This window comes from Lates calcarifer, unplaced genomic scaffold (assembly GCF_001640805.2).
Source record: "Lates calcarifer isolate ASB-BC8 unplaced genomic scaffold, TLL_Latcal_v3 _unitig_940_quiver_1381, whole genome shotgun sequence".
NCBI lineage: Eukaryota > Metazoa > Chordata > Actinopteri > Centropomidae > Lates > Lates calcarifer.
In genome coordinates this window covers 1-27,521 of record NW_026118110.1, presented here as the reverse complement: position 1 = coordinate 27,521, position 27,521 = coordinate 1, and the positions used below count along the sequence as shown (strand labels likewise).

The window sequence follows — 27,521 nt, the reverse complement described above, 5'->3', positions numbered from 1 at the left end:
AGGAAGAAAAGCACACTTTTATTTTACACTTAGCATAAAAATTCACCACTTGATCTCAAACACATCCTGTTGTTGAGGCTTGGCTGGCAATGTATAACAATTAGAGCTGTAGCTATTAGTTGATTAATATGTCAAAAGAAAATTAATTAATTAATCTGTTTATTTAAGTTAAAGAAATCAAGCTTTTTTTAAGCTTCTCAAATGTGTAAAAAAAGTGCTGCTAATATATTTAATAGTAGTTTATTGAAGGCACCTATGACCCTTCAAACAAACAGCACACAAATACAAATAGTACAGACTGGATAAAAGAAACAGATATTAATACTAGCATTTTGTTGCCAATACCCATATCTATATTTGAGAGCTTAAAAGTCTGATAAAATTAGTACACTACTAACTTTCTTTTTAAAGAGTTTTGACCGAGTTATGAACTGAGCAGTATCTTTTACAGTAGAAAAATAAAGGTTGGACAAACTATGTATTCAAATACATGTTTTAGGTCAATTCTAATTGACCTAAAACATGTAGTTTTCTTTTCTTGTTACTAATTGGCTGAGATACAAGCTGATACAATATATAGAGTATAGCTGCACTAAGCCAGTTTATCAAACAGCTGATAAATTAACAGGTGACTCATTACTCTGAGTCACCCTGTTAAGACTTAAGTCGAGGATTTTCCTTCCCCTCTCTGTGTTTCAGTGGGCAGTTTGCCATCGTAAAGCAATGCAGAGAGAAAAGCTCGGGTCTGGAATTTGCTGCCAAGTTCATCAAGAAGCGGCAGAGCATGGCCAGCTCTCGAGGAGTGCGGCGGGAGGGAAATAGAGCGGGAGGTGAACATCCTGCAGCAGATCCAGCACCCCAACATTGTCACGCTGCACGATGTCTTTGAAAACCGCAACCGACGTGGTGCTCATCCCTGGAGCTGTGAGTGACCAGATCAGCTTTTAGTTCCATGCCCACCACATGTGGGCTAAATTATATGCATTTACTGCATCTGTATTTATTTTACTGTGTTGTTGTTTCCCCGGCCACTGCTCTCGCAGAGGCATTATGTTTTTGGGTTGTCTGTCCTTCTGTCCATCCCATTCTCGTGGAATGCGATATCTCAGGATTGCCTGTGAGGAATTTTATTTTTGACACAAATGTTTACATGGAAACAAGGATGAATGGGTTAGATTTTGGTGATCAAGGGTCAAAGTTCAAAGGTCACTGTCATTTTTGGCTGTAACTCTAGAATTCAGATGTTAATAATTGGCAAAATGTTTATGTGAATCAACGTCTAATTGGATAAAATGATAAAGTGATGACTTTTTATATCCAAAAGGTCAAAGATCAACTTCACTGTGACATCATAATGTTTCTGCAAAAACACTTTCATGCATTCATGATTTTAGTATTATTTATATCCATGTTTTCCCACTATGTAAAATCACGATTTCCACATCACAGCACATTATCCTGTGTGACAGTGTAACCGCTGATGTAGCTGCAGTGGGCGCGTGGATGACAAATGTCTTGTTCCGTGTTGCAGGGTCTCTGGAGGTGAGCTGTTTGATTTCCTGGCGCAGAAGGAGTCTCTGAGCGAGGAAGAAGCCACTCAGTTCATCAAGCAAATCCTCGAGGGGGTCAACTACCTCCATGCTAGAAAAATTGCCCACTTTGATCTGAAGGTTTGTCCTGACTCAATACGCCACGGCCTGGTCTGAACATTTTCACGTTTCTGAGACATATTCTGTAAATCAGAGGTCACGGTGAAATGCATGGCGATGTCATGAGCTCAGTCAATTTAACAAAGCGACAAAAGGTTGTTTCATGTCTGGAGTTTATTACTTAGAATGACTCAGCGTTGTTTGTAAAGCTTTCCCTAGAAATACTAGAGAAGTTGTATTAACAGAACATTTTTTACTTTGATTTAAACTATAAAGGAAATAGAACAAACAGACATCACATTTTCTATTTCTATCAACTGTTTAAATGTAACCAAAAGGAAAACAACAGCAAACAAAACCTGCAAATAATGGTTTCAAGACTTGATCCATATCTTCATATTAGTAAGTAACAAGCAGCTGTCAAGCATGTGACAGTTTTGTTTTTTATGCTTTACTGAAACAGGAAGAACATGGTGCAGCATGTGTTCTGTTCATGTTTCATTCCTTTGTTCCAATGAAGTTATGCCTGAACGGAAAACAACAAAAACACAATACTTACCATTAGAAGCATTAACTCTAGAAAAGCAAAACTGTGGGGATATTTGGATTTTTGGCTACTTTGCTGCATTTCTCTGTTTCATGCCATACTGAGCTGAATGTCTTTAGACTGTTGGTCAAATATATAACCAGTAATTTTAATATGTCACCTTTGGTAATGGGCATTTTTTTTCACTATTCTCTGATATTTATACATAAAATTATTCATACATGAGTCACAAAATAATCTGCAGATTAATCTGTAAAGAAAATAATATATTACAGTCATTAATACAGTCAACGGTTTGCTCTTATTCAGTAAGTTTGTCAGGTTATTATTTTAAATAAGATCCGCTCACTGTGTCACTTTTGACAGTTGTGTTCCTCCTCTCTCGCTCAGACAGATGCAGCAGGAGGAGCTGGGAGCTAAATCTTACAGAAAATAATCTAATACACAAAAAAAATTACACAAGTGAGATTTGGTCCACTAGGTGAAGCAATAAGCTGTCTTTAATCTAGAAAAATATAAAGTGTGTTGCACACACAGTAAATTTAAAATGAATAGTTGTGTTCTGCGCGTATATTTGCCACTGCTGTAGTTGTTTGCGTAAGTTGAACACAGACAGTTTCATGAGTGCTTTCTTTGTGTGTATGTTTTCTTTTTGCTATGTAAAATGAGTGTCACGAGGGAAACAGTATAATAGTTAATGTCATTTGTATTTTCTCAGTAAATTTTCGTCTCTTATCTGCAGCCTGAAAACATAATGCTACTGGACAAGAATGTGCCGTTGCCGAGAATCAAACTCATTGACTTTGGTCTGGCTCACAAGATTGAAGCTGGGGTTGAGTTCAAAAACATCTTTGGGACACCTGAGTTTGTGGGTAAGATGAGCTACTTTAAAAGCTATTTGAAATGTTAATGAAATGTTTACAAGTATGTACAGTTGGGCATAAAGAAAAAGAAAACACCAGTGTTCCAAAGGATATTCCCTCATTTGGTGTTTTGATGATGGTGGAGAGCATTGTTTGGTCAGTTTGGTCCAAAATCTCCCATAATTGTTCAGATGGGTTGAGATCTGGTGACTGTGAAGGAAACATCATGTAACAACAGGTTTCTCCTCTAAGTTTTTAGGTTTTTTCTTTAATTTGTACCAGTAAATGAAATAAACCCCCACCCCAACACACACACACACACACACACACACACACACACACACACACACCCGATGGTCTTTGAGAAGTGAGTCCAGTCCATGATCTTAAACCACCTGAGCTGAAATCTGGCATTAATGGGACAGTCTTTGATCACCTCCCTCATCTCATCCCAAAGCTCATCAGATATCACAGATCCAGTGTCCTCACTGTGTAAAAAGAACATCCAAGAACTGTGATAAACAATGTTTAGAAGTAGGCACATAAGAAGTATGGTTTGCTTATTTTTTATTTTTTTTTACCTGGTTTAACAAAGATGCTTTTTGACTGTTTTTATTTGAAGCACCGGAGATCGTCAATTATGAGCCACTCGGATTAGAAGCAGACATGTGGAGTATTGGGGTCATCACCTACATCCTGCAAGTGCAATGCAAACAGAACAATGTCACTGACAGTAAACTCTACATTAATACTGCAGTCCCCCTCCAAACAGGATGATAAACTGCTCCTTTTTTAACATTTTGTTCCAGGCTGAGTGGTGCCTCACCTTTCCTTGGGGAGACCAAACAGGACACACTGGGGAACATTTCAGCCATAAATTATGAGTTTGATGAAGAGTTCTTCTGTCACACCAGTGAGCTGGCCAAGAAATTCATCAGCCAGTTGCTGGAGAAAGATAAGAAGTAGGAACTCATGTGTAATGTAGTGAATGACATTTTCCTCAGGGCAAACGTGTGTCAGTATAAGAAAGTTAAACTCTCTGCTTTCATTTTTTTAATGCTCTCCAGAATCACATAACCACACTGTTTTTCTCCTATAGGAAAAGATTAACAATTCAAGATGCTCTTAATCACCCGTGGATCAAGGTAAAATGAGAACTTAATTTTAGATTAATAGTGTTTAATTAGCATTACAATCACACAGTACTGAGCACACTTGAGTTTGTCTGCTGGCAGTGGTGTTTGAACTTGAATTAGAAATAGATGTCTAGATGTCTGATAGTGTAAAATGAGGAAGTAATAACATTTTATGTCCAAGAGGTCGAAGGTTCAACACTATAGCTCAGTAACAGAAGGGGAGGTTGTTACTGTATTTCCTGCAACTTTACTGGTGGTAGAGGCATAAAACCACAGGACAGTAATTCTGGTTGATTAATAATGAACTTAAATTATTTTTTGTAAAGCTATATGTTCTTTTTTCAATTATTGTTTGAAAAACAAACAGACAAAAAACACCCCTAACCCAGTTAAGTTATGCAAAAACTCTGTTTCTCAATTCATCAACACTCGTCAGTGTTAATGCAATTCTTTGTCAACAGATAAAAAAAGGTGGCTAGCTAACTTAGCTAATGCTAGGAATGGCTCCACAGGCATGAAGAACAGTTGGAGAAAAACACTGACCTGAAAGACAAGGCTTTTGATCTCTCCCTGCACATTTCTCTTCACTTTTATTTGTATACCATTTTAACTTAAACCCAGACAGTCAGTAAGGCAGACTGTTTGCACTGTATCAAGCAGCTATTGGTATTTTCCTTCCTGCCTTATTGTGTACAAGCCTGTATGTAACACATAATATGGAAAAGCTATTGGTGGTTTGCAGTGCACCTTAAACCGAAGCCTACCTGATGCAGAAGTGCATGAGCTCTCTCCATCAGCGTCAGCTCTTCCCTCTGTGGTTGACAGTCACTAACAGTCCTTTCTTTACACCTTTTAGTCCAATGAACACAAGGAGGAAAACAAAGCCCAGGAGCCAAAGAAACGGGAGCGGCGCCAGTTGAAGACCAAGCGCCTAAGGGAGTACACTATCAAGTCCCACTCCAGCATGCCACCCAACAACACCTATGTAAACTTTGAGCGCTTTGCACAGGTGGTGGAAGACATTGACCAGATGGAGAGCTCATTCATTAGTCTGGCAGCTGCCCATGACTCTCTGCAAGAAGATATTGATGCCATGGTGTCTATATACAATGAAAAGGAGGCCTGGTACAAGGAGGAGAGTGAGGGCGTCCGCCATGAGCTCTCACAGATCCGCTACGAGTTCCGTAAGGTCGAGGCCTTGAAGAGGAGCCTGCAGGACGACATGCAGGCTTTCAGCTCCAGCCTCGGCGCCATCAGCAGCCGTTACCAGGAGAGACAGAACCACTTCGATGCACTGCGCCTGGAGCTTAGCAATGAGCTGAAATGGGTGCAGGAGGTGATGGGCTCATTTCCCATGGATGGGGGTGGAGGAGGGTACTCCAACTTCTCCACCGTCTTCAATAATGATGTAAATGAGGCCTTGAAGGAGCTGCTGAACCGCTCCTGTGGAGGGGAGCTGCTGTCTGGGATCAACCTGGACTTTACTGAGACTGGACAACAAAGATAAAGGCTGTGTTATATTTTAACCTATTTAAAAACCATTAAGTAAAGTTGCAATAGGAAGGTCTGTGTCAGATAAAAAAACTTACACATATAATAAGAAGTAAGTATTGTCTTACTTTTTGTATATCAAATTGTATATTTCCATGTTAAAAATAACCTGCCCAAATGATCCTCTACTAATGTCACAGCCAGACACCACAGGACGCCCAGAGGTCCTGTGTCCATACACTGACAGGTCAGAGCTGATTTGATGGTAGAAAGGGGGGCATAGGTGGGTTGCATGTGTTAAATAACATCCAGATGAATGTCAGGGTTTCCCAGCAGAACATTGTATTGTAACAAGATGATCAACATGTCAGTGGTTGTTCTGTGTGTGTCTGATGTGTATAGCCAATATGAAGTCCTTAAATTTAAGATGCAGAATTTAAGGAGTCTTACAGTGGTCTGTTTTGGTTCCTTGAATCAGTACTTTTTTTGCCAGTCATGCAGAATCAGCTACTTGACTGTTTTTATTTTCACAGTGTTTTGGTGGTGAAAATGCTCTCAAAATTGATTTGTAATACCATTTAAAGGCCTTGCAAAAACAAGCAACCTTGCAGATACCCTGGGCCAGCTGCTGAATCATGGAGCTAACAAGTGTGTCAGCTACGGGGCGTTAGTCGTGACAGCAGGGAACTGCTGGAACAGATCGGAGACTATGACCAGCTGGGACATGACCAAAGCCTCAGATCAGGAGGGGAAAGCAGCACCTCCTGAAATCAACACCCGCAGAGCTGGCTCCCACACCATATGTAGAAACTCACTACTATTCTGAGAGCAGATGTGTATTTGCGGGATTGTAATTATAAGTAGTAGACTGGGTCAGAGAAGCGCTTTTCTGACAGTATAACAAAATATGTTTGTGCTTGGATCCAGTTTTGAGGTGTTTAAATGTCATTTCAGACTCACTATATTTAACCACCACCTGCAGTTTTTGCTTTTAGGAGAATGAATCAGCTCACAGTACATGTGATGAGCCCATAAAAGCTGATGTATTCTCCAAATGTGAGCCAGTTAACAAAAAAAAAAAAGACAGCATGAGTGACAGAGTCCAACATACTTAACCCACAGGAGATAAAACATCAAGCCCAGTTACAGCTTAAGGGCTGCTTCAAAGTGGCACACTGAAAGGCATTTTACTAAACTGTACGTGTACTGGCTGTTAACCTTCTCACACCACTCTGAGGAAATAGCTCTCTATGAATGACATGGTGCAGTTGAATGGTTTTAATGCTGACAAAATAATCTGGTCTTTGTGAATAATAAGTGTTAGAATTTAAAATATAATTGCATCTGAGCAAATATCCAAACCAGAAGAAGATCTCTGAAACAGCAGACAAAAGTACAATGTTAGGTCAACTATGGATAAATGTAATGTGTGATGCACTTTTAAATTTTTTTTGTTTGTTTTGTTTTTACAGTGTGTCTTAAAACAACCTAACCACTGCATTGCTCTATAAAAGTAAATACTCGTGATTTAATACAGAACACATTTAACAGAAAACCCAGCTAAAAACTGAGCTACTCTGTCTCATCTGGACTGTGCTTGTGTGGTTTGATCAGACTTGATTTGACTTGATTTCCTGGTAACATAAAACCACTGACAGATGAAGTAAATAACATTGATCTTGTTACAATACAACGTTCTGCTGGGAAACCCTGGGTCCTGACATTCATCTGAATGTTACTTTGACACGTACCATCCATTTAGACATTGTTGTAGACCACGCAGTCACCAGCACACACACACACACACACACACACACACACACACACACACACACACACACACACACACACACACACACACACACACACACACACACCCCCCTCCCATGGCAACAGGGGCCTCCACCAGCAGGACAGTGCTCCCACCACACCACAAATGCTCAGAAATGTCTTGAGGAACATGACAAAGAGCCCATGGTGTTGACCTGGCCTCCGAACGCCCCAGATCCCCATCTGATAGGACACCTCTAGAGGTCCTGTGTCCATGCCCCGACAGGTCAAAGCTGTTTTTGCGGCATGAGTGAGATCTACACAATATCACGCAGGCTTGATCAGATTGGGATCTACAGGGAGCCCAGGCCAAAACTTTGGGCTTTATATCATGTTGTGGTTGCTCAGTGTATGAGAGGCTGTGTTTCTGTGAAGGTTTTTCCTGGTATTTTTCTGCACCCAGTTGTCAACAATTACACCTGCTGTCATTATAATTATTCAGTAATTAGAATTACAGTTATGCAACTTTAGGTGTACCAGTGCTTAATAGCAGGTGCAGAAAACAGCTAAGCTGCAGGTGTTTTTGAAGTCTCAAAAGAAGAGAGTGACTTTAAGAAATTTAAGTCACTGTCACTCAGAGACTCATATTGAAAATGAAATATTAGTGTTTGATAGGATAAAGTCAAGAGGAACCTCTTACTCTGGAGCTTTCCAAGACTGCTTGTTTTTCTAATTCCTGATGTATCAGTTTCAAGATCAGTAAAAATACGGTCAACTTGCAGATGACCTCTACAGAGCAACGGACTGCAAATGGTGGTGAAGGAGCAGACAGTGCTGAAGTTGATGCTTTGGTCAAGTGACACAGTGTCAAGAATTTAGACCTCAGCTGAGAGAATTATTGGTCTCACACTCCTTTAGATCTGGTGTGATGTGGTGAAAGGACAATTCACAGTATGAAGCTGTTATGAGAACCTTGTCCTCAGCCCCATCAACCCTCACACCCAACAACAAATAAAACAGTAAATAGTGTCTGTGATAAGGTGTTCAGCTCAGGCCGGGCTCCTCTGCGTCTGCACTGACAAGATAAAACCCACTTTCTACACCACTTGACATGACATCATATCACCATTGACTGAATTTCTGTTAACATGCAGCACAGCTCTGTAACTCCCCTATTTAGCATTTTTAATAAATGATTAATAATAGATTACAATGCAGTTGTGGGCAATTTATGAATATATTTGTCAGCAGCTCTTAGCTCCTCCTGTGGACACACATAAGTGGAGGCTGTGCGCCTAAACAAATAATGAATGACAATATAATAAAACTTGTCTCCCATGTCTTCATGGGAGGAGTTATGTTGACAAAACACTTACAAATGTCCTTATAGTTGTGTAGAACTACATTATAGTGTGTTATGATAATAATTTATTTAATTATTAATGATTAACAATTATTAATGATGTAGTGAAAATATCAAGAAATACTGCATATTATAAATGACACTGAACAGTGAGATGGCAGTGACCAGTACACACAGTTTCCAGTTTATTAGGTATACCTTCTTTTAACAGATATAGTCCTGCAATAAATCCTTCTTCATGAAGGTTATAATGTTCAGTTTTTATTGAAATTATTACTGAGAGGTGTTGATCCACCTGTATGATCATTTAGGAGGATGCAGTATACTGTTGAACTTTGTTGTCATATACAGAGAGCTGTTTGTGTTATTTAGCCAGCAGCAAGTCAGCTACAAGCCTCAATGCAAGATGGTCAAAGCAGCCCATCACAGTACAACAAAAGCCAGAGCTGAGCATTTACACATTTTGAACCTCAGATGTTCCTTTAAATTCTTATTTAAACTTGAGAAATGTAACATAGATGTAACACAGAGGTATGAATCATTAAACTATGCACTTGTTTATGTAAAACTGTTATGTTACTATATTTGGTGAATGAATAACATCAAGGACACTGTGTAGCAGATGACTTGGCTCACAGAGTACTGTAAATACTGTTTATCACTAGTGTAATCACCCCATTTGATGCTCAACCTCTTTTGATGCAATAATGGCAAAATAAAATGAATTAACAAAGAAGGCCCCAATGCAGCTGCGTGACATGCATGTATATGATATATATGACAATTTAACAGAACCACAACCTCTAGTTTTCCAAAATGACCATGGAAGTGAATCAAGAAAAATTAAACAGTATACCTCTCATGAAGGAGGGTTTATTGCAGGACTGTTGTATTAGAGTGCATTAGTTTTAAGTGCCTAAAAACTGCCCACTGGGCAGTTTGTTTTGGGGCCTTTTGTATTTGCGGGGTCAGTGACTGTGTGGTATCAGCGTTCAGCGCACCTAGAGGTTTAGAGAGAGCATGCAGACAGACAGGGCAGTGATCAGGCAGACAGGGAGAGAGACAGGTCCCGACGTCACAGCCCGGGGCTGGGGCTCGGTGAGGGGCTGGGGCTGAACAGACTGCTACCCAGACTCATTGCAGTGGAAGGAACCGGAGAGGCGGGCGGAGGCATGGAAGTCCATGCACGGGTCTGTCTCCTTTCACAGTAACGTTATCAAAGCGCACGGATATTGACCGAACTGTTCGTGTTTATGCAATGAAGCGCAGTTGGATTCTTGTGTAAGCACAACGCACAGAGGAGGAGGCCTTTTATCGGTGAGCGAGTTTTTTATTCCAGCTAGCTACAGGAAAGTGGAGCTAGCAAGCTAACCTGCTATGATACACCAGATAAGCCAGGCTAATACTGGCCAAAATAGCTCACTTTATATGGAGTTGGGATTTTTGGACTGGTGTGCAAACCGGTATGAGCACGTAGCTTGTTTATTACCCCCCTGTCATACCTGCACATCAGGGTGTTGGGTCTGAGTTGAGGTATTTTATGCTTTGCTAGCTGAGTGACGTGAGGAAAGTTAGCTACCGTTAGCTAATGTAAACAGAGGCGTCAGTTGTCAGGCATCATTTCGGTTTATTTTAAAAACAAACGGACGACAATTCAACATTTAACGTTTCGGTTTGCCACAGGAGATAGTCAGGCTACCCCTTAGCGTCAGTCGTATATAATGTCACGTCTTGTGTCGTTGTTTCCTAGTTTCCTGAAGGCTGTCAGTGATTTGTGAAACTGTTAGCCGCTGGTGATTAACGTGTCTAATCTGAAACAACAAGAATGTCAGCAGCCCACTCTGCTCTCCTAGCCAGCTGTGTCACAGTACTGGCTGTCTAATTTTATCTGCTGGTGGTCGGCTGTGTGCGAACAACCTCAGCTAGAACCTAAATTACACCGGTTTTTTAGCATGGGCCGTGCTAGGTGCTACCCGCCTCTAATCACGCTGAAATGCTGCCTGCAGCTTTATCAGACCAGGAGTGTCTGAAGACAGACACTCACCTTCACCATAAACCGTAGCAAAACAGGCACCAAGGAGGGGAGTAAGCTCAAAATGTCAATGCTAAAGGTGTTTGCGTTTACATTCTGGCTGAATATTCAGAAGTCCTTCATGGACATTAATGAGTGTGTTGACTTGCAGCCATTGAACCACAGCTCCAAACATTATGGATTACAAAACTCGACTTTGATGTAAATGCATGGGTAAAAAGGTGTATTTCTGGTTGAAGTCTGCAGCATTTGCATATTAAGTTTTCAGGGTTTTGCAGTTCACATATAGGTTTTGTATATGTTCCCATGACAGGACCATTTTGGGCAGATCAGGTATCCTTATTTTACTCCTCTGCTTCTTCATCTGTCAGAATCTCCTACCGTTTTTACAAATATGCTCTCCTTCAAAACAAATCTACAATGCTGATTAAGTTGCACAATGTAATATGACCGTTTCATTCTTCTATGAGGATGTTGGACAGTGTTGTAAGATTTTGTATGTTAGAGCGAGGAATATTGCTGTTTTTGTGTCCACACCTGGCATAAGATTTGCTAAAATTGTGCAATGTCCTGAGCCTGATATTAAATGTCAGGGTGTTGTTTACCCTAACATTTTATTGTCAGGCTGATAGCACCAAGGCTGCCAGTGCCTCCCATAATCTGTTTGTTGACAGATCCATCATCTTGTTAGTCCACATGTAGATTACTCTGTGGTTTGTTTCAGTTAATGGCCACAAGTCAAACAGTTCATTGTTGTTGAGATATCTTAAAGATGTGTTTATCGGAGTCTTTGGTAATCTCTCAAGTATTTTGTCCATGGTGTATTGGCTTGTTTTGTTGTGAAAGTTCCACTCTAGTTTACATATATATATATATGATGGGGACAGAAAAAAACACCTGCCAGTACAATGTAATCGCAAACAGCAAGAAAGGCCGCAACCTTGCTCATCAGCTGCACTGTCCTCTGGCTCTGAAACCTCTTCTAGATTAATGGTGAATAAAAGATAATGCTGGTGAATGATTATTGCTGGTGAATCCTCAAAACGTCATCTTCAAATGTTTCTCCCACAGACATGTTTCAGATAAAATATTTGGTTGCAACACCTCAGTCTGCTCATACTCTTATTTACAAACACACACACACACACACACACACACACACACACACACTTATAGCAGTGTCAGATTTTGCTTTTGTTAAGAAGCATGCTTTTTGTTTCCATTTATTGATTCTTGAAAGTAAAGTTTGGAATTCTGTGATCTGCTGTGCACGGGTCATAGTGTTTACAATATGGTGGACTGCAGTTTGTCCTCAAAAATATGGCTGTGCTTCACAAACAACAGTTGTAATAAAGTGAAATGTCTCACATATTTGTTGTATTTTCTCTTTCTCAAATGTTTTAAATAGACTGAATTGTCCCTCAACATAATGAAGGGAAATTTACTGCACTTTTATTCCTTGTAGCAGTTTATTCCTGTAGTCAAGGATTATGAGCTTATGACCATATTTTAACCTCCCACAACAGCATTGTAATCATGCCCTTCGCTTAAAGAAATTAACTTAATAAAACCACACATTTTCAGTCAGCAGACAGTCCTGTTCTATAGGTCAAACTCTGCAGAGGAAGAGTTGGTATAGGTAGTCTGGACTGTCTTATTTTAAAATATAGAATTGTTTGTATTTATGTTGATTACTTGATCTGCTTTCATTGCACATATGTCCATCTTAAGGAAAATGTTTCTTCATCTTATGTCATATGATAATCCATTTAAAACGTGGGCTTGAATTGGTTGAGGCGGGCTGTCAGAAGAATTTTGAAAACTGGTGGCCCTTTTAGGAAAGACTGGATTTTAAAATACATTTTATCCAGCTCATGTGTTTGATGAGGAAATTTCTATTCACAACCTTGATATTAACATTTATCTGATGTCCACTCAATGTTTTCAGGACTGATGGCTCCAGAGTGACATGCCATGGCTTTAATGATCCCCCCGGTGAAACTCAAATGGCTAGAGCACCTAAACAGCTCATGGATCACCGAGGACAGTGAGTCAATAGCCACACGGGAGGGAGTCTCAGTGCTCTACTCAAAACTGCTGGCCAACAAAGAGGCTGTGCTGCTGCCCCAGCAGGTGCTGTGTCTGAAGGGCCCCCAGCTTCCAGACTTTGAGCGGGAGTCCCTCTCCAGCGATGAGCAGGAGCACTACCTGGATGCTCTGCTCAGCAGCCAGTTGGCCTTGGCCAAGATGGTCTGCTCTGACTCACCATTTGCTGCTGCACTGCGCAAACGTGTGCTGGTGCTCCAGCGCATCTTCTACGCACTTTCCAACAAGTACCATGACAAGGGAAAGGTCAAGCAGCAGCAGCACTCTCCAGAGAACAACTCGGGATCAGCTGATCTGCACTCTGTCAGTGAGCGACCACGCTCCAGCACTGATGCTCTCATTGAGATGGGTGTTCGCACAGGCCTCAGCCTTCTTTTTGCTCTGCTGCGCCAGAGCTGGATGATGCCTCCTCCGCCCAGTCCTGGTGGAGGTCCTGGGGGCAATATAAACTTGTGTAATGATGTCATTCACACAGCCATTGATGTAGTTAGCTCCCTGCCACCCCTCTCTCTGGCCAACGAGAGCAAGATCCCACCAATGGGCCTGGACTGCCTGGCCCAAGTCACCACTTTTCTGAAGGGAGTGACCATGCCAAACTCGGGGGCGGATATACTGGGGCGACGCCTTGCCTCTGAGCTGCTGCTAGGGCTAGCCTCCCAGAGGGGTTCCCTGCGCTACTTGCTGGAGTGGATTGAGATGGCTTTGGCTGCATCAGCTGTGGTCAGTACTATGGAGCAGAATAAGGTGCTACAGAACCAAGAGGGCCTCATCGGCTATGATTGTTTCATGAACATCCTCATGCAGATGAGACGCTCTTTGGTAAGTAAACATTAAGGACATAGATGGGAAGATTTTTATTGGTTTAATAATTCAAACTAGATTGCAGCAATTTTTGTGTCTTCTGCTTACGTCAAAGACGCAGTCGTTTAGACAGCTTCTCTCTGAACTGTAAAATAGGCTTCAAAATGCAACGGTCCTTCAGTTGAAAATTAAATTAGACATCATTCATTCAAACAATGGTTTCTCATCTTTAAGTAGAGCTTTGATAGAACTGTAGGAATGTCATGCAAAGGAATGTTTTTACTTGGAGATGATCAGTAAAGCATAACCTGGACTTTGCATTGGAGTGAATACTCACCAGCAAAATACAGGCTGGAAATAAACACTAGATGACATAAGAAATCTTCAGTCACATTCATAGATGTTATATAAGTATGTGAGAGTTTTGGTTCTCTAAAAGGTATTGTGATGTGGGCTGCTTTTGGATCCATTCAGATTTAATAGTGAGTGTATAATTTAATGTTACTTTGTTAGGGCCAGTCATAATGGCTCCATAGTGTCGAGTGTAGCCTTACACTTTAATTCGTTAGAAGGTGTGCATGGTCTGAACATTGATTTGTGTTTGTGATTGTCTCAGGGCTCCTCAGCAGATCGCAGCCAATGGCGAGAACCCACACGGACCTCTGACGGCCTGTGCTCGCTGTATGAGGCATCACTCTGTCTTTTTGAAGAAGTAAGATATTGAGGCAGTGTTTTACATATGTTTAATTAAACTGACCATTTTAGATCCTCGCGCAAAACTCTCCTACCAGTTCCTTCTGTTATCTGTCACTTAGAGGGTTTATTTTGAAAATAACACCACATTCCTGTAATCATGTCTCCCCCCCCCCAGGTATGTCGAATGGCATCAGACTACTCTCGCACCTGTGTCAGTCCAGACAGCATACAGACTGGTGAGGCACCCGTAGTGTCCGAGACCTGTGAGGTGTACGTGTGGGGCAGTAACAGCAGCCATCAGCTAGTGGAGGGTACGCAGGAGAAGATCTTACAGCCCAAGTTGGCCGCCAGCTTTGCAGATGCACAAACAGTAAGAGGAAACAGTCCACACATCTGATGCACATGCTGAAAAACAAGATAAAATTTTTGTTGGTACTGCTACACAGCTAACGTTAGCATTAACAGCTGTTTACTTACTGAGAACTTCAGCCATTGTTGTGTCTACAAGACAAGAGGTTGAGATATGTTCTCTGGGCAGCACTACTTCTTTATCCTCTCATGTTGGACTGAGGGCAGACTAGACACTACAGCAACTCACCATCTCAAAGTGGTATTACGAGATGGCATGGGGCGGAGCTAGCTGGTTAGCATGCTAACTTCAATAGAAGAAAAGAAATGATATGAGTAGAAGCAAAAGGTCACTGCTGGCGACAGCTCTTGGCAACAAAAGGAGTGAAGTTTGATGCTGTAAATAAAACTGTTGATGCTAACATTGGCTATGTAGCGATGGCAAAACTTACAAATATCTCCTTTAATCCTGAATATATCAAAAGACGTTAAGTATTTTTCCAGGTTTTGGTAAATAGGTTGTTGACTTTTAAGGGGAAAAATATATTTTTCACACAAGGAATGAATTATACTGATCAGCATAAAAGAAGAGTGTTACATAGACATGGTGGCATGATGCATTCAAATTCAAATTTCACTGATTCTCCCACTGGGAAACAACATCTGTGGATCAAAGCAGTTTGATGTGCTGTATTTGTTACAGATAGGCAGAGACAGAGACTTGTGCTCAAGACGGAGGAGCAGGCAACATCCTGATCCTTATTTCCCTCCTACAGTGTCTTCTCTTTTTTTATTTTTTAGTTTTATCTTTGTTTGCCCTCCCCCTGTTATTTCATTTCTTTGATTCATGTACATGGGCTTTTGACTCACTCACTCACTCACTCACTCACTCACTCACTCACTCACTCAGTAGCAGTAGGATGACAGTGTGTAAGAATGCTGAGTCAGTCTGCAGTCTGTCACTACAAACAGCCTCTCCCCCAATCTCTCTGCAGATTGAGGCAGGCCAGTACTGCACTTTTGTGATATCTTCTGATGGCTCTGTTCGGGCCTGCGGGAAGGGGAGCTATGGCCGCTTGGGCCTCGGGGACTCTAACAACCAGTCAACACTCAAGAAGCTGACCTTTGAACCCCACCGTGCCATCAAGAAGGTGTCGTCGTCCAAGGGCTCGGATGGCCACACGCTGGCCTTCACTACGGAGGGTGAGGTGTTCAGCTGGGGTGATGGTGATTATGGCAAACTGGGTCACGGGAACAGCTCAACACAGAAATACCCTAAACTTATCCAAGGGCCACTGCAGGGGAAGGTACGGTTTCATTCAGTGTATGAGTACAACACATGGTATTTTTCACATGGTACATATTCCAGCTTGCTATTCTGCACATTTTTCTTTTTCTTTCTTCAGAGTCTCTTTTTGCTGTTTCCTCCTGAGCCTCTTATTTTTAAAATATTCAAGACAAAGTATGATAATGTTTGTGGCTTTTGTTTGGTGTTAGGTGGTGGTATGTGTGTCTGCTGGCTACAGACATAGTGCTGCAGTCAGCGAGGATGGGGAGCTGTACACATGGGGTGAAGGAGATTTTGGAAGATTAGGTGAGTTTCTGAACTAATTTCTCCTAAGAAAAATGTCTTAATATACTACACCTGTACTTGATATAGTTCCTTGTATGCTTGTGCCGTGGCTGGAGACATTATGTTTCAGCAAGCCAGTAATTCTAGTTCTATACAAATTATGACAGGTCGAGGTGAAGGTGGGATATTTTCTGTTTTGCTCCCTGTCTTTCCATAAAAAGAAATCTGGTCAGTTTTGACGGTTATGCCTCAGCGCTTGGGGGATTGTCTTTCTATCTGTCCCATTCTTGTGAACGTGATATCTCAGTAAATCCTTGAGGGAATTTCTTCAAATTACGTACAATCCTGCATTTGTACTCAAGGATGATCTGATTAGATTCTGGTGTGATAATGTTACTGCTTCTTTGAAGAGGTGATGCTCATCTGTGCTGGGAATTAGGACAGTATCATGTTTGGGTGTTTTGACACACACACACACCATTAGCATCAGATGCTGACTGCGATCCAGACATTTATCTTCCATAATTTCCATGTGTAAACAAGCTGACTTTTCTTATTCCCTGGGAACACAGGTCATGGTGACAGCAACAGCCGAAACATTCCTACCCTAGTAAAGGACATCAGCAACGTGGGAGAGGTGTCATGTGGTAGCTCTCATACTATTGCACTGTCAAAGGATGGGCGGACTGTGTGGTCCTTTGGAGGAGGAGACAATGGTGTGTAGACTCCATGATATCACCATGATATGTTTCATATAACAATTGATATTATAAATTGAATTATTTTTGTTTGAAGTGTACAACTTGAGTATGAGGCATTTCTAAAGAATGACATTTCTACAGTTTGTACATCTTTTGTATATGCTCTGAATTTACAGTATCTTTCCAAACAGTTGGATGTCACTAAAATGTGATTATATTCCGATATATTATTAATCAATCAGTCTAAAGGCAGCCATGTGTTGTCCTGCAGGAAAACTAGGTCATGGTGATACTAATCGAGTCTACAAGCCGAAAGTAGTGGAGACCCTGCAAGGGATGTTCATCAGAAAAGTGTGCGCAGGAAGCCAGTCGTCTCTTGCCTTAACATCTACTGGACAGGTAGGACGTCATTCTTTCTTTGTCAACCAAGACAGAATAAGAGCATTGTTTTTCCTTTTCCTGACCGTTTGTTTTTAAAGAAGGAATTTCATGCAGCTGTTTAAATGCATTCCAACCAACAGCTGGTTGGACATCAACCATCGACTTGTTACGTAACATAGCTCTTCTTTCATGGCTTTGTCTCAAAGATTTGGTCGGTTTGGTTGTTTTCTCATCAAAATAGTTTTTGTGTGGAGGAAGAATCAAAATAAAATGCTTTTTAGTGTGAACAGAGGAGCTCAACCCCTAATGTTGATTCATACCACTTGTTTTTAGGTGTATGCTTGGGGCTGTGGCGCCTGCCTGGGGTGCGGTTCCTCTGAGGCCACAGCACTCAGACCCAAACTAATCGAGGAGCTGGCTACCACACGTGTGGTGGATATCTCCATAGGAGACAGTCACTGCTTGGCCCTGTCACATGGTATTTGTCTCCATCTTTTTCATTTTCTTGCTCTTGTACTCCCTGTCTCTCTTTGCTTTGAAATGTTTCTCTGTAGATAGTTAGACTATAAACAGCTTCTGAGAGAAACACATTTGCATTCTGTCAGGGATCAGCAGTCAGTGTTACAGGACATGTTTAAGTCAACTGCCTCTGTGAGTCAGTTTGAGTTCTATTTTGCCAACACAGCAAGATTTTGTGTTTGTTAAACATGTGACAGGACTGTCGCAAGTAGCGTGATGTAATAGCAAATACATAGACCAAATTTGTTTAAGCTAAAAGTTAACCTCTGAAGCTTCAGGACCTCCTCAATGCACTTAATAAATACAGTACATCTGTTACTGTTTATTGTTTTCATGCACAGTATGAATAATCATCACAGCCATATCCAAAGTCATATTACTTGTCTTTTACACAAACACCATCCAGACAATGAAGTGTATGCATGGGGCAACAATTCCATGGGTCAGTGTGGCCAGGGGAACTCTACAGGGCCGATCACCAAGCCCAAGAAGGTCGTCGGCCTGGATGGAGTTGCTATTCAGCAGATCTCAGCCGGCACGTCTCACAGCCTGGCCTGGACTGCCCTGCCCAGAGACAGGTCAGTCACCAGCAGAGTAAATAACACAGACTTTAGGGCAGGTAAAATTGACAATAACCCGGATTTTGCAGGAAATATTAACATGGGTGGGAGGGAGGGTGAGGCTGAGTGCTGATGTCATCACATCCATGTGGACTTCTGTGCTTAAAAGTGGTTGTGTAATACAAGTCAAAGGTCAGTAACTGCATTTGAAATGTGCAGCAGCGTGCCGACTTGCAACACACGCACACAGCATTGTATTTGTACAAATGACTAAAATCACATTTTAGATTTACAGCTATCAGCCAGAACATTAAAACCACTGACAGATGTAGTGAATTACACTGATCATCTGGATGTTACTTTGACATGTACCCACCTAAACATTGTTGTAGACCAAGCACCCCCACCATGGCAACAGCACTCTCCAGTGGCGGGGGCCTCCCCCAGTGGGACAGTGCTCCCACCATGCCACAGAAACTGCTCAGAAATGTCTCGAGGAACAGGACAAAGAGCTCAGTTGTAGCCCAGGCAGACCATTAACAACCTCTCAACAACAAAAAGTTAAGCACAGTTACACACGAGCTAGAGAGAACAGTTCTAAGAGCTGAAGTGGTTTTAGGGCACTCCACTGATTTTACATGTTACAAGTTCAGTTTACCTTTCACGAGGAGTTCTCACTACGCCACTAAGGCACAGTTCTATAACGTCCGGCCGGAGAGATACTCCACAGTTTGGTAGGAATACATAACTGAGTCATGACCAAGACACTAATTTTATGGCTGTATGAAAAATAAGAATCAGGTATAACCCTCGACTGTTCTTCCTCTAATTTCTCTTTTGTGAGTTACCCCATCATGAAAGTACAACTCGAAAGAGCTGGAGTTCCTCTTTTAAATCCAAACGCTCAGTTTAGTTGACAAAGTGTTGGATCATCTCCATCTCAGTGCTGCTGTGGAGGTACATTCACTTTGAGAAAGCTCAGTAAATTTGGGTGTAGTTGTTTTTTCAGTGTAGAATATGAAGTGCTTTCTTAAGAAATGCAACAACATTGTGTGCACCCAGAAATTTGGTGGAAGCAGTTTTTATGTCTTCATAACTTGTCTTTACTACTCAAGCACCTTTGAAGCACAAGGGCAGTTCTTAACATTTACTCACTGTTGCTTTCCAGGCAAGTGGTGGCTTGGCACAGACCATACTGTGTCGACCTCGAAGAAAGCACCTTTTCCCACTTGCGCTCCTTCCTTGAGCGTTACTGTGATGGCATCAACAGTGAAATTCCTCCTCTTCCCTTCCCCTCATCCAGGTAAATACACACAGTCTGACAAAGGCAGAAGGAAATTAGAGAAGTCAGATTCACAATAGTTGTTTTTTTTTTCCCCTGGTCTATTTCTGGCACTTGCAAATCTCTTGCCCTTGTTTGCTTTACAGTTTCCCACACAAATGCACCCTCTTTCCTTTTCAGTTTTAGTTTGTCTAGTTATACACATGTACAGGTATAAACCTAAATAGAAAATTGTTCCAGCAAATTCCAAATAATTTGTTTAATGTATTTGCAGGGAGCATCATAACTTCCTGAAGCTGTGCCTTCGGCTTTTGTCCAATCATCTGGCTCTGGCTCTTGCTGGGGGCGTGGCCACCAGTATCTTAGGTCGACAGGCCAGACCCCTGAGGAACCTGCTCTTCAGACTGATGGACTCTTCTGTGCCTGATGAGATTCAGGAGGTGAAAGAACTGTAGATGCACATTTGGTCATGCGGGGAAATTTTTAGGGGAAGAATAATGTACAAACCAAAGCACAGTAAAAAGTGTCGGAGAAACAGTGATACTGTGTTAAAAGTTAGTTTCTCTCTTAAACCTTGTTTAACCTGAGATTCACTTTAAAAGGCTCCCTTAAAATTTATTTTGCTGCAACTAACAAACTTATTTTCATGATTTATCAACTGATTATTTTCTAAATTAATTGGTTACTTGTTTAGAATAAAAAGTCCCAGACAGTAGTGAAAAAAGTTTCCTGGGTGACAACCTCAAATGTGTTTTGTTCAACCAAGAGACAGTAATATAAAATCTTACCTTACATTTGAGAAATTGGAAACAGAAAATTAAATTTTTTTGCTCTTGTAAAATGATTAAAAGTAGATAAGTAAATCAATCAACTAATCTATTTATTAACTACTCATTTAGCTCTAAATAAAAAGAAAAATCTTCTCAAAAGGCTTCTCTCTCGTGTACATCACGGTGAATATACTGCAGGATGCCTGGCGAAGAACTGGCGAAGATGCAGAGCAAGTTCAACTTAATATTTGTACATCACATAAAACAGTGACAAAATGTGGGTGTGTGTTTGTCCCGTTAGGCGGTGATTGAGACTCTGTCTGTGGGGGCGACCATGCTGCTGCCTCCACTGAGAGAGAGGATGGAGCTTCTTCACTCCCTGCTGCCTCAGGGCCCTGACAGATGGGAGAGTCTCTCTAAAGGACAGGTACCTTCTGCAACTTATCACATAGATGGAGCTGGCCTCCTGCTTTTTGAAATATGGATATAAAGCGGTCTGGATTTTGTCATTGCATCAACATCATTAGTCATTACAGACAAAGACATTTGATTGTAGTGATAGTTTTGTGCGACACGTGATGCAGTCACGTTACCAGCACTGACACTGGGACAGTGACATGTGGCAGCTATACAAGTCTTAGTTATACTAGCAACATGTGACTTTCTTCCTGTACATTGGCCTTGTTTTTCTGATAACCGAACTCTAAATGAAATAAGCATCTGGTGACTGACCTGGTGTCGTCCTGTCCTCAGTATGAACTCACGGGAACAAACATGTTTTCCATCAAGTTATGTTGTTTGGTTCTGTTGATGTTTTCATGTTCTCTGAAATGCGTGTGTGCCTCTGTGCCCCAGAGGATGCAGCTCGACATTATCCTGACCAGTCTCCAAGACCACACCCATGTGGCCTCGCTCTTGGGTTACAGCTCTCCTGCTGATGGCCCTGAGGTACTGTCTTCTGGCCCGGGCTTTACAGCTTCCCCGGACGGCACTTACAGCACTACAGCGGGCCATCCTGACACCCACCTGGCTGAGATCCTCATGAAGACGCTGCTCAGGAACCTGGGCTTTTATACTGTAAGTAGGTGCTAGATGGTAGTTCTTCTCGGAGAGCATGCAGATTGCTGTTATTGAGTTTAGCTATTCACTAATAAAACATTACTTGTGGCATCATTACAGTATACAAAAGTAGACATTAGTCCGGAGTGAAGTCATCAGCAAAGTCGACATATAGGGCACCATTGTTACACTCAACCATCTCTCTTGCCTCTCTCAATATTCGAGTGCTGGAGGCAGAGCATGAGTCACGTATTATCCTTTGTTATGATCACCTGCTGCCTTTTTCCTGGCACAGCAGTGGCTTGCTTCTGTGCCTCACTCTCTAAAGCCATTGGCATTTATTGATTGTAACACAAGCACACACACACACACACACACGCTGTTTTCAAGTCTGTGATTATGCAGGCCTTAGCAATGACTGCTGATTACACTGCAGGGCTTTCCACATTTGAGTCATTTCTTGTAAATTCATTGCCTTTTTCGGGGAAAACGGCAAAAAGCAAAATCACATCTAGATTAAGAATCCATCTATCCATAATCCATTGCTTAAATGAAATAAAATTTTGGTGGTTTAAGCTGAACGATACCAAGAATCCAGTTTATAAAAGCTGAGTGTGGAACAAAGTAAAGTTTCTAATTCCAATCTAATTCAAATTCTAATCTAATCTGTAAGTTTAGTCATTTTTAATTTGAATATAGTTTCTAACCTTTGGCTTTTTGTAAATTTCATGTTTCCAGTCTTCTTTATAAAATTTTTGTTTAACAGAATTTATGTTACACTGGAAATTATTCCTAATGATAAAATTAAGATTAACAATGAAAAATACTGTCATGACCTCTCATGACCAAGGATAACTATGTGCACAACCGCAGTTAAAAATCTTTTTGCTCAAGTCTTTCCTTTGGCAACTGAACACAGCCTCATCGGTTCACCTCTGCTTTATAAGACATGGCTCCCACCCCATATTGCCCTCAGTAGCTTGCTTATCAGTAAATGTATGCATCCCAAGAAAACATTTCAGGGCTTGACTCTGGATAGCATTATTATCAGGGGAATCCTCAAAACCCCACACTCCTGCAGCATTTAATGAAAATGAGCCATTGAAAGATTAAAAACCTAAGGTCAGGTAAATTGCTGAAAATTGTCTGCTATGAAAACACACCTTTTCTGGACTCAATTCCCTTTGGCTTTCAACAGTTAGACCTGTTTCATATGCACATCTAGATAAATAAATAAACCCTGAAGACACCTCTTAAATCTGCGATATCTGTGAACCTGTACTTGTTCATAACTGGTTGGTGTGTTTGTGTTGCACAGGATCAGGCATTTGGGGAGCTGGAGAAGAACAGTGATAAATTGCAGCAGGGCACGTCTTCCTCTGACAGCAGCCAGCCAGCTCACCTTCACCAACTCCTCTGCTCCCTGCAGAAGCAACTGTTAGCATACTGTCACATTAACTCTGTCACTGAGGTATGGAAGCTCTGCCTGTGTTTGTACATGTGCTGCCTGATCACATTTACTCTCCTTTCCATACTGACCTTTATGATGAAGAAAGTGGCAGTTACATAATCAAGAAGTCTTCATGCATTTATTTAAACTTCTTGGTCATGTGCCAGTGGGATCATGTGATCAGTGCCTTCTTGTTACAACATAATGTTTTGGTCACATCTAATTTCAGAACTCACATGGTTTTGTGTATGAAACAAGATAACTTGTAGGTGCTTGTATGTTTTTCTGCAGAGCTCCAGCAGTGTTGCTTTACTCCACAAGCATCTGCAGCTTCTGCTGCCGCACGCCACAGATATCTTCTCCCGCTCGGCCACGTTGATAAAAGAGAGTTCCTGGAATGGCAGCATACAAGAAAAACTACAAGGTGAAGATGAGCAATTGATCACTTTTCCTCAAGGCAAAACATACTTAGCATACTTAGTTACTTCTGCTTTATTATCTTAAAACACTTGATTAACTTGAAATGTCTTAGAATTCTGGGATAACTTAATTGTTCTATCTTAGTCATAGTCATTAATATGTTAGAATTTACTTTGAAACTTAACATGCTAATCTTGTCTCCATCATCCCCAGATGTGATCTACGTCTCAGCAGCAGGCAGCATGCTTTGCCAGATAATCAACTCTTTGCTGCTGCTCCCAGTGTCGGTAGCAAGGCCTCTTCTGAGCCACCTGTTAGACCTGCTTCCTCCTCTGGACCGGCTCAACAGACTGCTGCCTGCTGCCTCCCCTCTGGAGGACCAGGAGCTGCAGTGGCCTCTTCATGGTGAGCTTGAAACAAGGAGCTACATAAAGTTAACTTTTACATGCATCAAAATCACAGTTAAAAACTTAAAAAAACACAATACACACTGTAGCTGTTTGTTGTTTTTGCTTTTTGAAGTCGGGAAACATTTCCCCATGGACATGATCAGAGGTCAGAAAGACTCTCTGAATATAGGACTTCCCAGTCCTGCAAGCACTGGCTTCACCACAGCATGCACTCCTTCTGCAGTGGGGCGCGGCTGCATCCCTCTCTGACCAAGGCTCCAAGGCCTGTAGTCGGTAGCTGTTAGCCCCTTAGTGGTGTTCTTGCTTTCTTCCCTGTGAAGATCACTTGGCTCTGCAGCTGTCCTGACTGTGGATGCCTATTTAATTGTTCACCAACGCACCCAATGTAGTCTCCGAACGTGGATATCTGGGGGTTGGGATTGTCAGGCTTTTTTGCATCTTTCGTCAGGAAAAGTTGTTATTTCGGGTGGTGGTTATCGTGCTGTGGCGCCTGCTCTCACATTGTTTTCAGGCTAATGCATCACGGTGAACTTGTGTGGGTGTGTAGGCAGTAGGGCTGCACGATTCTGGAATAAACTTTTGCTTAGAATTGAGATCACAATTCTCTCTCCTGATTTTTTTCAAGATTTTTTTGCACTCGTTTATCCAATGAATGAGGAAGCAGAACAGAAAATATAATGGTGCTGGATATGGAGCAGGCCATATCTTTGGCTAAGTGGTAGATGATCGCATCTGTAATTTCCTTGTGAATTCACATGCAGAGCACTGCAGGAGCAACAGAGCAACAGGCTGTAAACTTAATAATCAAATCTGGACTTGAAATGACCAAACCATAAAACTAACTGTGGAATTAGATACTTAATGAAAATGGAGGTCAGAGCGATGCAGACAGTGTGAGTTCTACCAGCTGCTTAGAGGCTGTTAAACGAGTCCACTAAATTTCATTTTCATCATTCCTGACATCATCCCTCAAAAGGTATCTCTTTTGGATATTGTTATATTTATGCTGTCCCCTTTTCTAACCTTCCAGGTACGTCTGACTTTGCTGAGCCAGCCTCAGGAATGTCACTGCCTCAGCCAGCCCTGTCCTGGGTGTGGCTTGTGGACCTGGAGAGGACGGTTGCCTTGCTGGTCGGCCGATGCCTCGGTGGGATGCTGCAGGGAGCTCCTACCTCACTGGAGGAACAGGATACTGCTTATTGGCTCAAAACACCTCTCTTCAGCAACGGCCTGGAGATGGACATCCCACAGCTCGGTAGGGAGGACCTAAATTCCAGCAGGATATATTGTGCCAGGACTGACTCACAAGGCTCATGTTCAGTTGACTTATGGAGATGGATGTGTTTTTCCTTATGCCCTTTTATTCCATCATTCATTTGTTGTTTCCTCTGTGACTTGTTGAGATGATGCATGTTTGTTCCCTCAGACACCTGCATCAGCTCTTTGTTGGAGGCAGCTCTGTCTGGTAATGAAGAGCAGAAGCCCTTTGACTGCACACTGCGTCCTGACTTAAGTGTCTTGGTGGATTTGGCCCTGGGTTCCTCTAAAGAACCTGCCAACAGCCTGTGGATCAACATGCAGGACTATGCCATCAGCAAAGGTCTGCCACTGGACAGGGCATACAGTGTATTTCATTGTCTCTGTGCTGGAGTAATTAGCTTGACAGTGTACTGACTGTGCTGTATCTTCTGTTGCAGACTGGGACAATGCTTCTCTCAGTAATGAGTCCCTGTTAGACACTGTGTCCAGGTTTGTGTTGGCAGCCTTATTAAAGCACACAGGGCTGATTGGCCAAGCCTGTGGAGAGGGCAGGTACTGTAACATGATATATGTGATATGTTGTGTTAAATGTTCCATGCTAATTGATAGAACTGGCCTAAATTAAATGTCACATTAAGTATATTTTTACTTCCACGTCAGGTACCAACCATCGAAGTCCCTTGCAGAGGTCTATCGCAGTGTTTACAAGGTACGAAACCGTCTGCTGGCCTGCAAGAATATGGATTTCATCCAGACCCGATCATCATCACGTGAGAGGAGAGTGAGTAAACAGAAGTTACATACACACATGCACATTTTCATTCACATTTATTATGTATTTACCAGCTCTAATTAGATGCTTTCTCTGCAAAACAAGAAAGATTTTCACATTCACTTACAGATGCCATTTTGGTTTCACTTTGTCAGATTTCAGACAATCAGGACTCTCTTGACATGGACCCTCAGGAGCACTCATTCACACGTACCATTGATGAGGAGGCAGAGCTGGAAGAGAGGGCCGACCGTGAGAGAGAAGAGGGCCATCAGGAGCAAGATGATGAAGAGGAGGACAGGGAACATGAAGTAATGACAGCTGGAAGTACGTACATCTGTCCGTAGTTGTTTGTTTTTATGCTTTCAGTGTGCAAATCATCAGGAGCATTAGATGTATAATTTAATACATGTATTTTTCAGTTCATTTTTTGTTATTCTGCCTGCTCCATTCATTCACATCTCTGCTTTATGACTATAACTATTAAACTAGTGGAAATGGTAAATGATGCTTGGTTGGCACTGTATCTGGTCGGAGGTTGTTTCATATTGGTTTAGTTCTGCTGAAAGGCAAGTTTATTCAGTTCATATTAATATTACTATATTTATTTATATATGATATACATATTTTCAAAATGACAAAGCCGTACAGCCAGGTAAGTGATTTATTATTATTATTATTATTATTATTTACATTTACATTTCTTTTACTGTTTGTAGTGAAATTTATGTAGCTGTCGAGAGCCACTGTCACCAAAGAAGTGTGAAGCATTTAGTCAGTTTCATGGAAATGAAACATGTCCCTAATATGTTGTTATTTCATAGCATGTCACGATTAGCATGTGTAATGTTGCTAAATTTGGCTTCTGACTTGAAGTAGTGAGAAGGCCTCACACCGACACATTGGGGAAAATGTCCAGTTGTAAAATAAAATTTTCAGTTCGACTCGGATATGCGTAGATAAATGAGACCGTGTCAGAGACTTTTTGTTGTGTTGCATTTGCATGAGCTTTGGTTTCAAACTTTGCACTCTAGTAAACCTTGCGTGAATTATGTGGCTGCTGCTTGTCCTCTAACCCAGCATCTTGTGTGTTTTGTGTGTGCGCGTGTCTGTGCATATCGCACAACACAGAAATCTTTCAATGTTTCCTCTCAGCACGGGAGGTAGCTCGCAGTCGGGACAGAGAACGGGCCAGCAGCAGCACAGGCCTGGGCTCCAGCTCTGTTTCCAGGAGTGGAGGAGGAGGAGGTGGAGGTGGTGGAGAGGAAGACGCCATTCTGTCTCAGGAGGGGAGGAGGGGCAGTACTGGTCTCACAGGGCCAGGACCTGTACACAGCAGCCTGTAACTCAGTTATCCACCGCTGTGCTCTGCTGGTGCTGGGGGTGAGCCCTGTGTTGGGTGAGCTGACCAAACAGAACCAGGAGGAGGGTCAGATCCAGTCAGCTACAGGAACACAGGAGTGCCTGAGCTTCATGACCAGGTCAGAACAAAGGCCACCTAGATACAGTCAGAGGGGAGGGGGTCATAGCACAATTGATGCCCTTGTTAGTGGTGATTTTCT

The 27,521-nt window shown here is 41.8% G+C and overlaps 2 protein-coding genes across 3 annotated transcripts; both read left to right on the top strand.

The window, feature by feature from the left end:
• The first annotated feature begins 1,537 nt into the window (after nucleotides 1-1,537).
• Nucleotides 1,538-9,555, top strand: LOC108880407 (death-associated protein kinase 3). Its single transcript, XM_018671902.2, has 6 exons — nucleotides 1,538-1,670; nucleotides 2,939-3,068; nucleotides 3,682-3,757; nucleotides 3,869-4,021; nucleotides 4,159-4,204; nucleotides 5,052-9,555. The coding sequence occupies exons 2-6, from the start codon at nucleotides 2,951-2,953 to the stop codon at nucleotides 5,700-5,702; spliced, it is 1,044 nt and encodes a 347-aa protein (XP_018527418.2). The 5' UTR covers nucleotides 1,538-1,670; nucleotides 2,939-2,950; the 3' UTR covers nucleotides 5,703-9,555.
• Nucleotides 9,556-9,866: 311 nt separating this feature from the next.
• LOC108880408 (probable E3 ubiquitin-protein ligase HERC1) lies at nucleotides 9,867-27,435 on the top strand. 2 transcript variants are annotated; one of them, XM_018671904.2, is made up of 23 exons: nucleotides 9,867-10,136; nucleotides 12,800-13,776; nucleotides 14,375-14,470; nucleotides 14,630-14,824; nucleotides 15,798-16,109; nucleotides 16,300-16,396; nucleotides 16,948-17,091; nucleotides 17,348-17,475; nucleotides 17,791-17,935; nucleotides 18,383-18,554; nucleotides 19,705-19,839; nucleotides 20,093-20,258; nucleotides 20,890-21,015; nucleotides 21,444-21,665; nucleotides 22,966-23,118; nucleotides 23,389-23,521; nucleotides 23,731-23,922; nucleotides 24,958-25,182; nucleotides 25,354-25,527; nucleotides 25,625-25,739; nucleotides 25,848-25,968; nucleotides 26,115-26,286; nucleotides 27,115-27,435. In XM_018671904.2, exons 2-23 carry the CDS (start codon nucleotides 12,826-12,828, stop codon nucleotides 27,303-27,305), a joined length of 4,365 nt encoding a protein of 1,454 aa, XP_018527420.1. In that variant the 5' UTR covers nucleotides 9,867-10,136; nucleotides 12,800-12,825; the 3' UTR covers nucleotides 27,306-27,435. The 2 variants fall into 2 exon arrangements, with proteins under 2 accessions (XP_018527420.1, XP_018527419.1); XM_018671903.2 differs by having other exon boundaries at nucleotides 27,091-27,435.
• The last annotated feature ends 86 nt before the right edge of the window (nucleotides 27,436-27,521 follow it).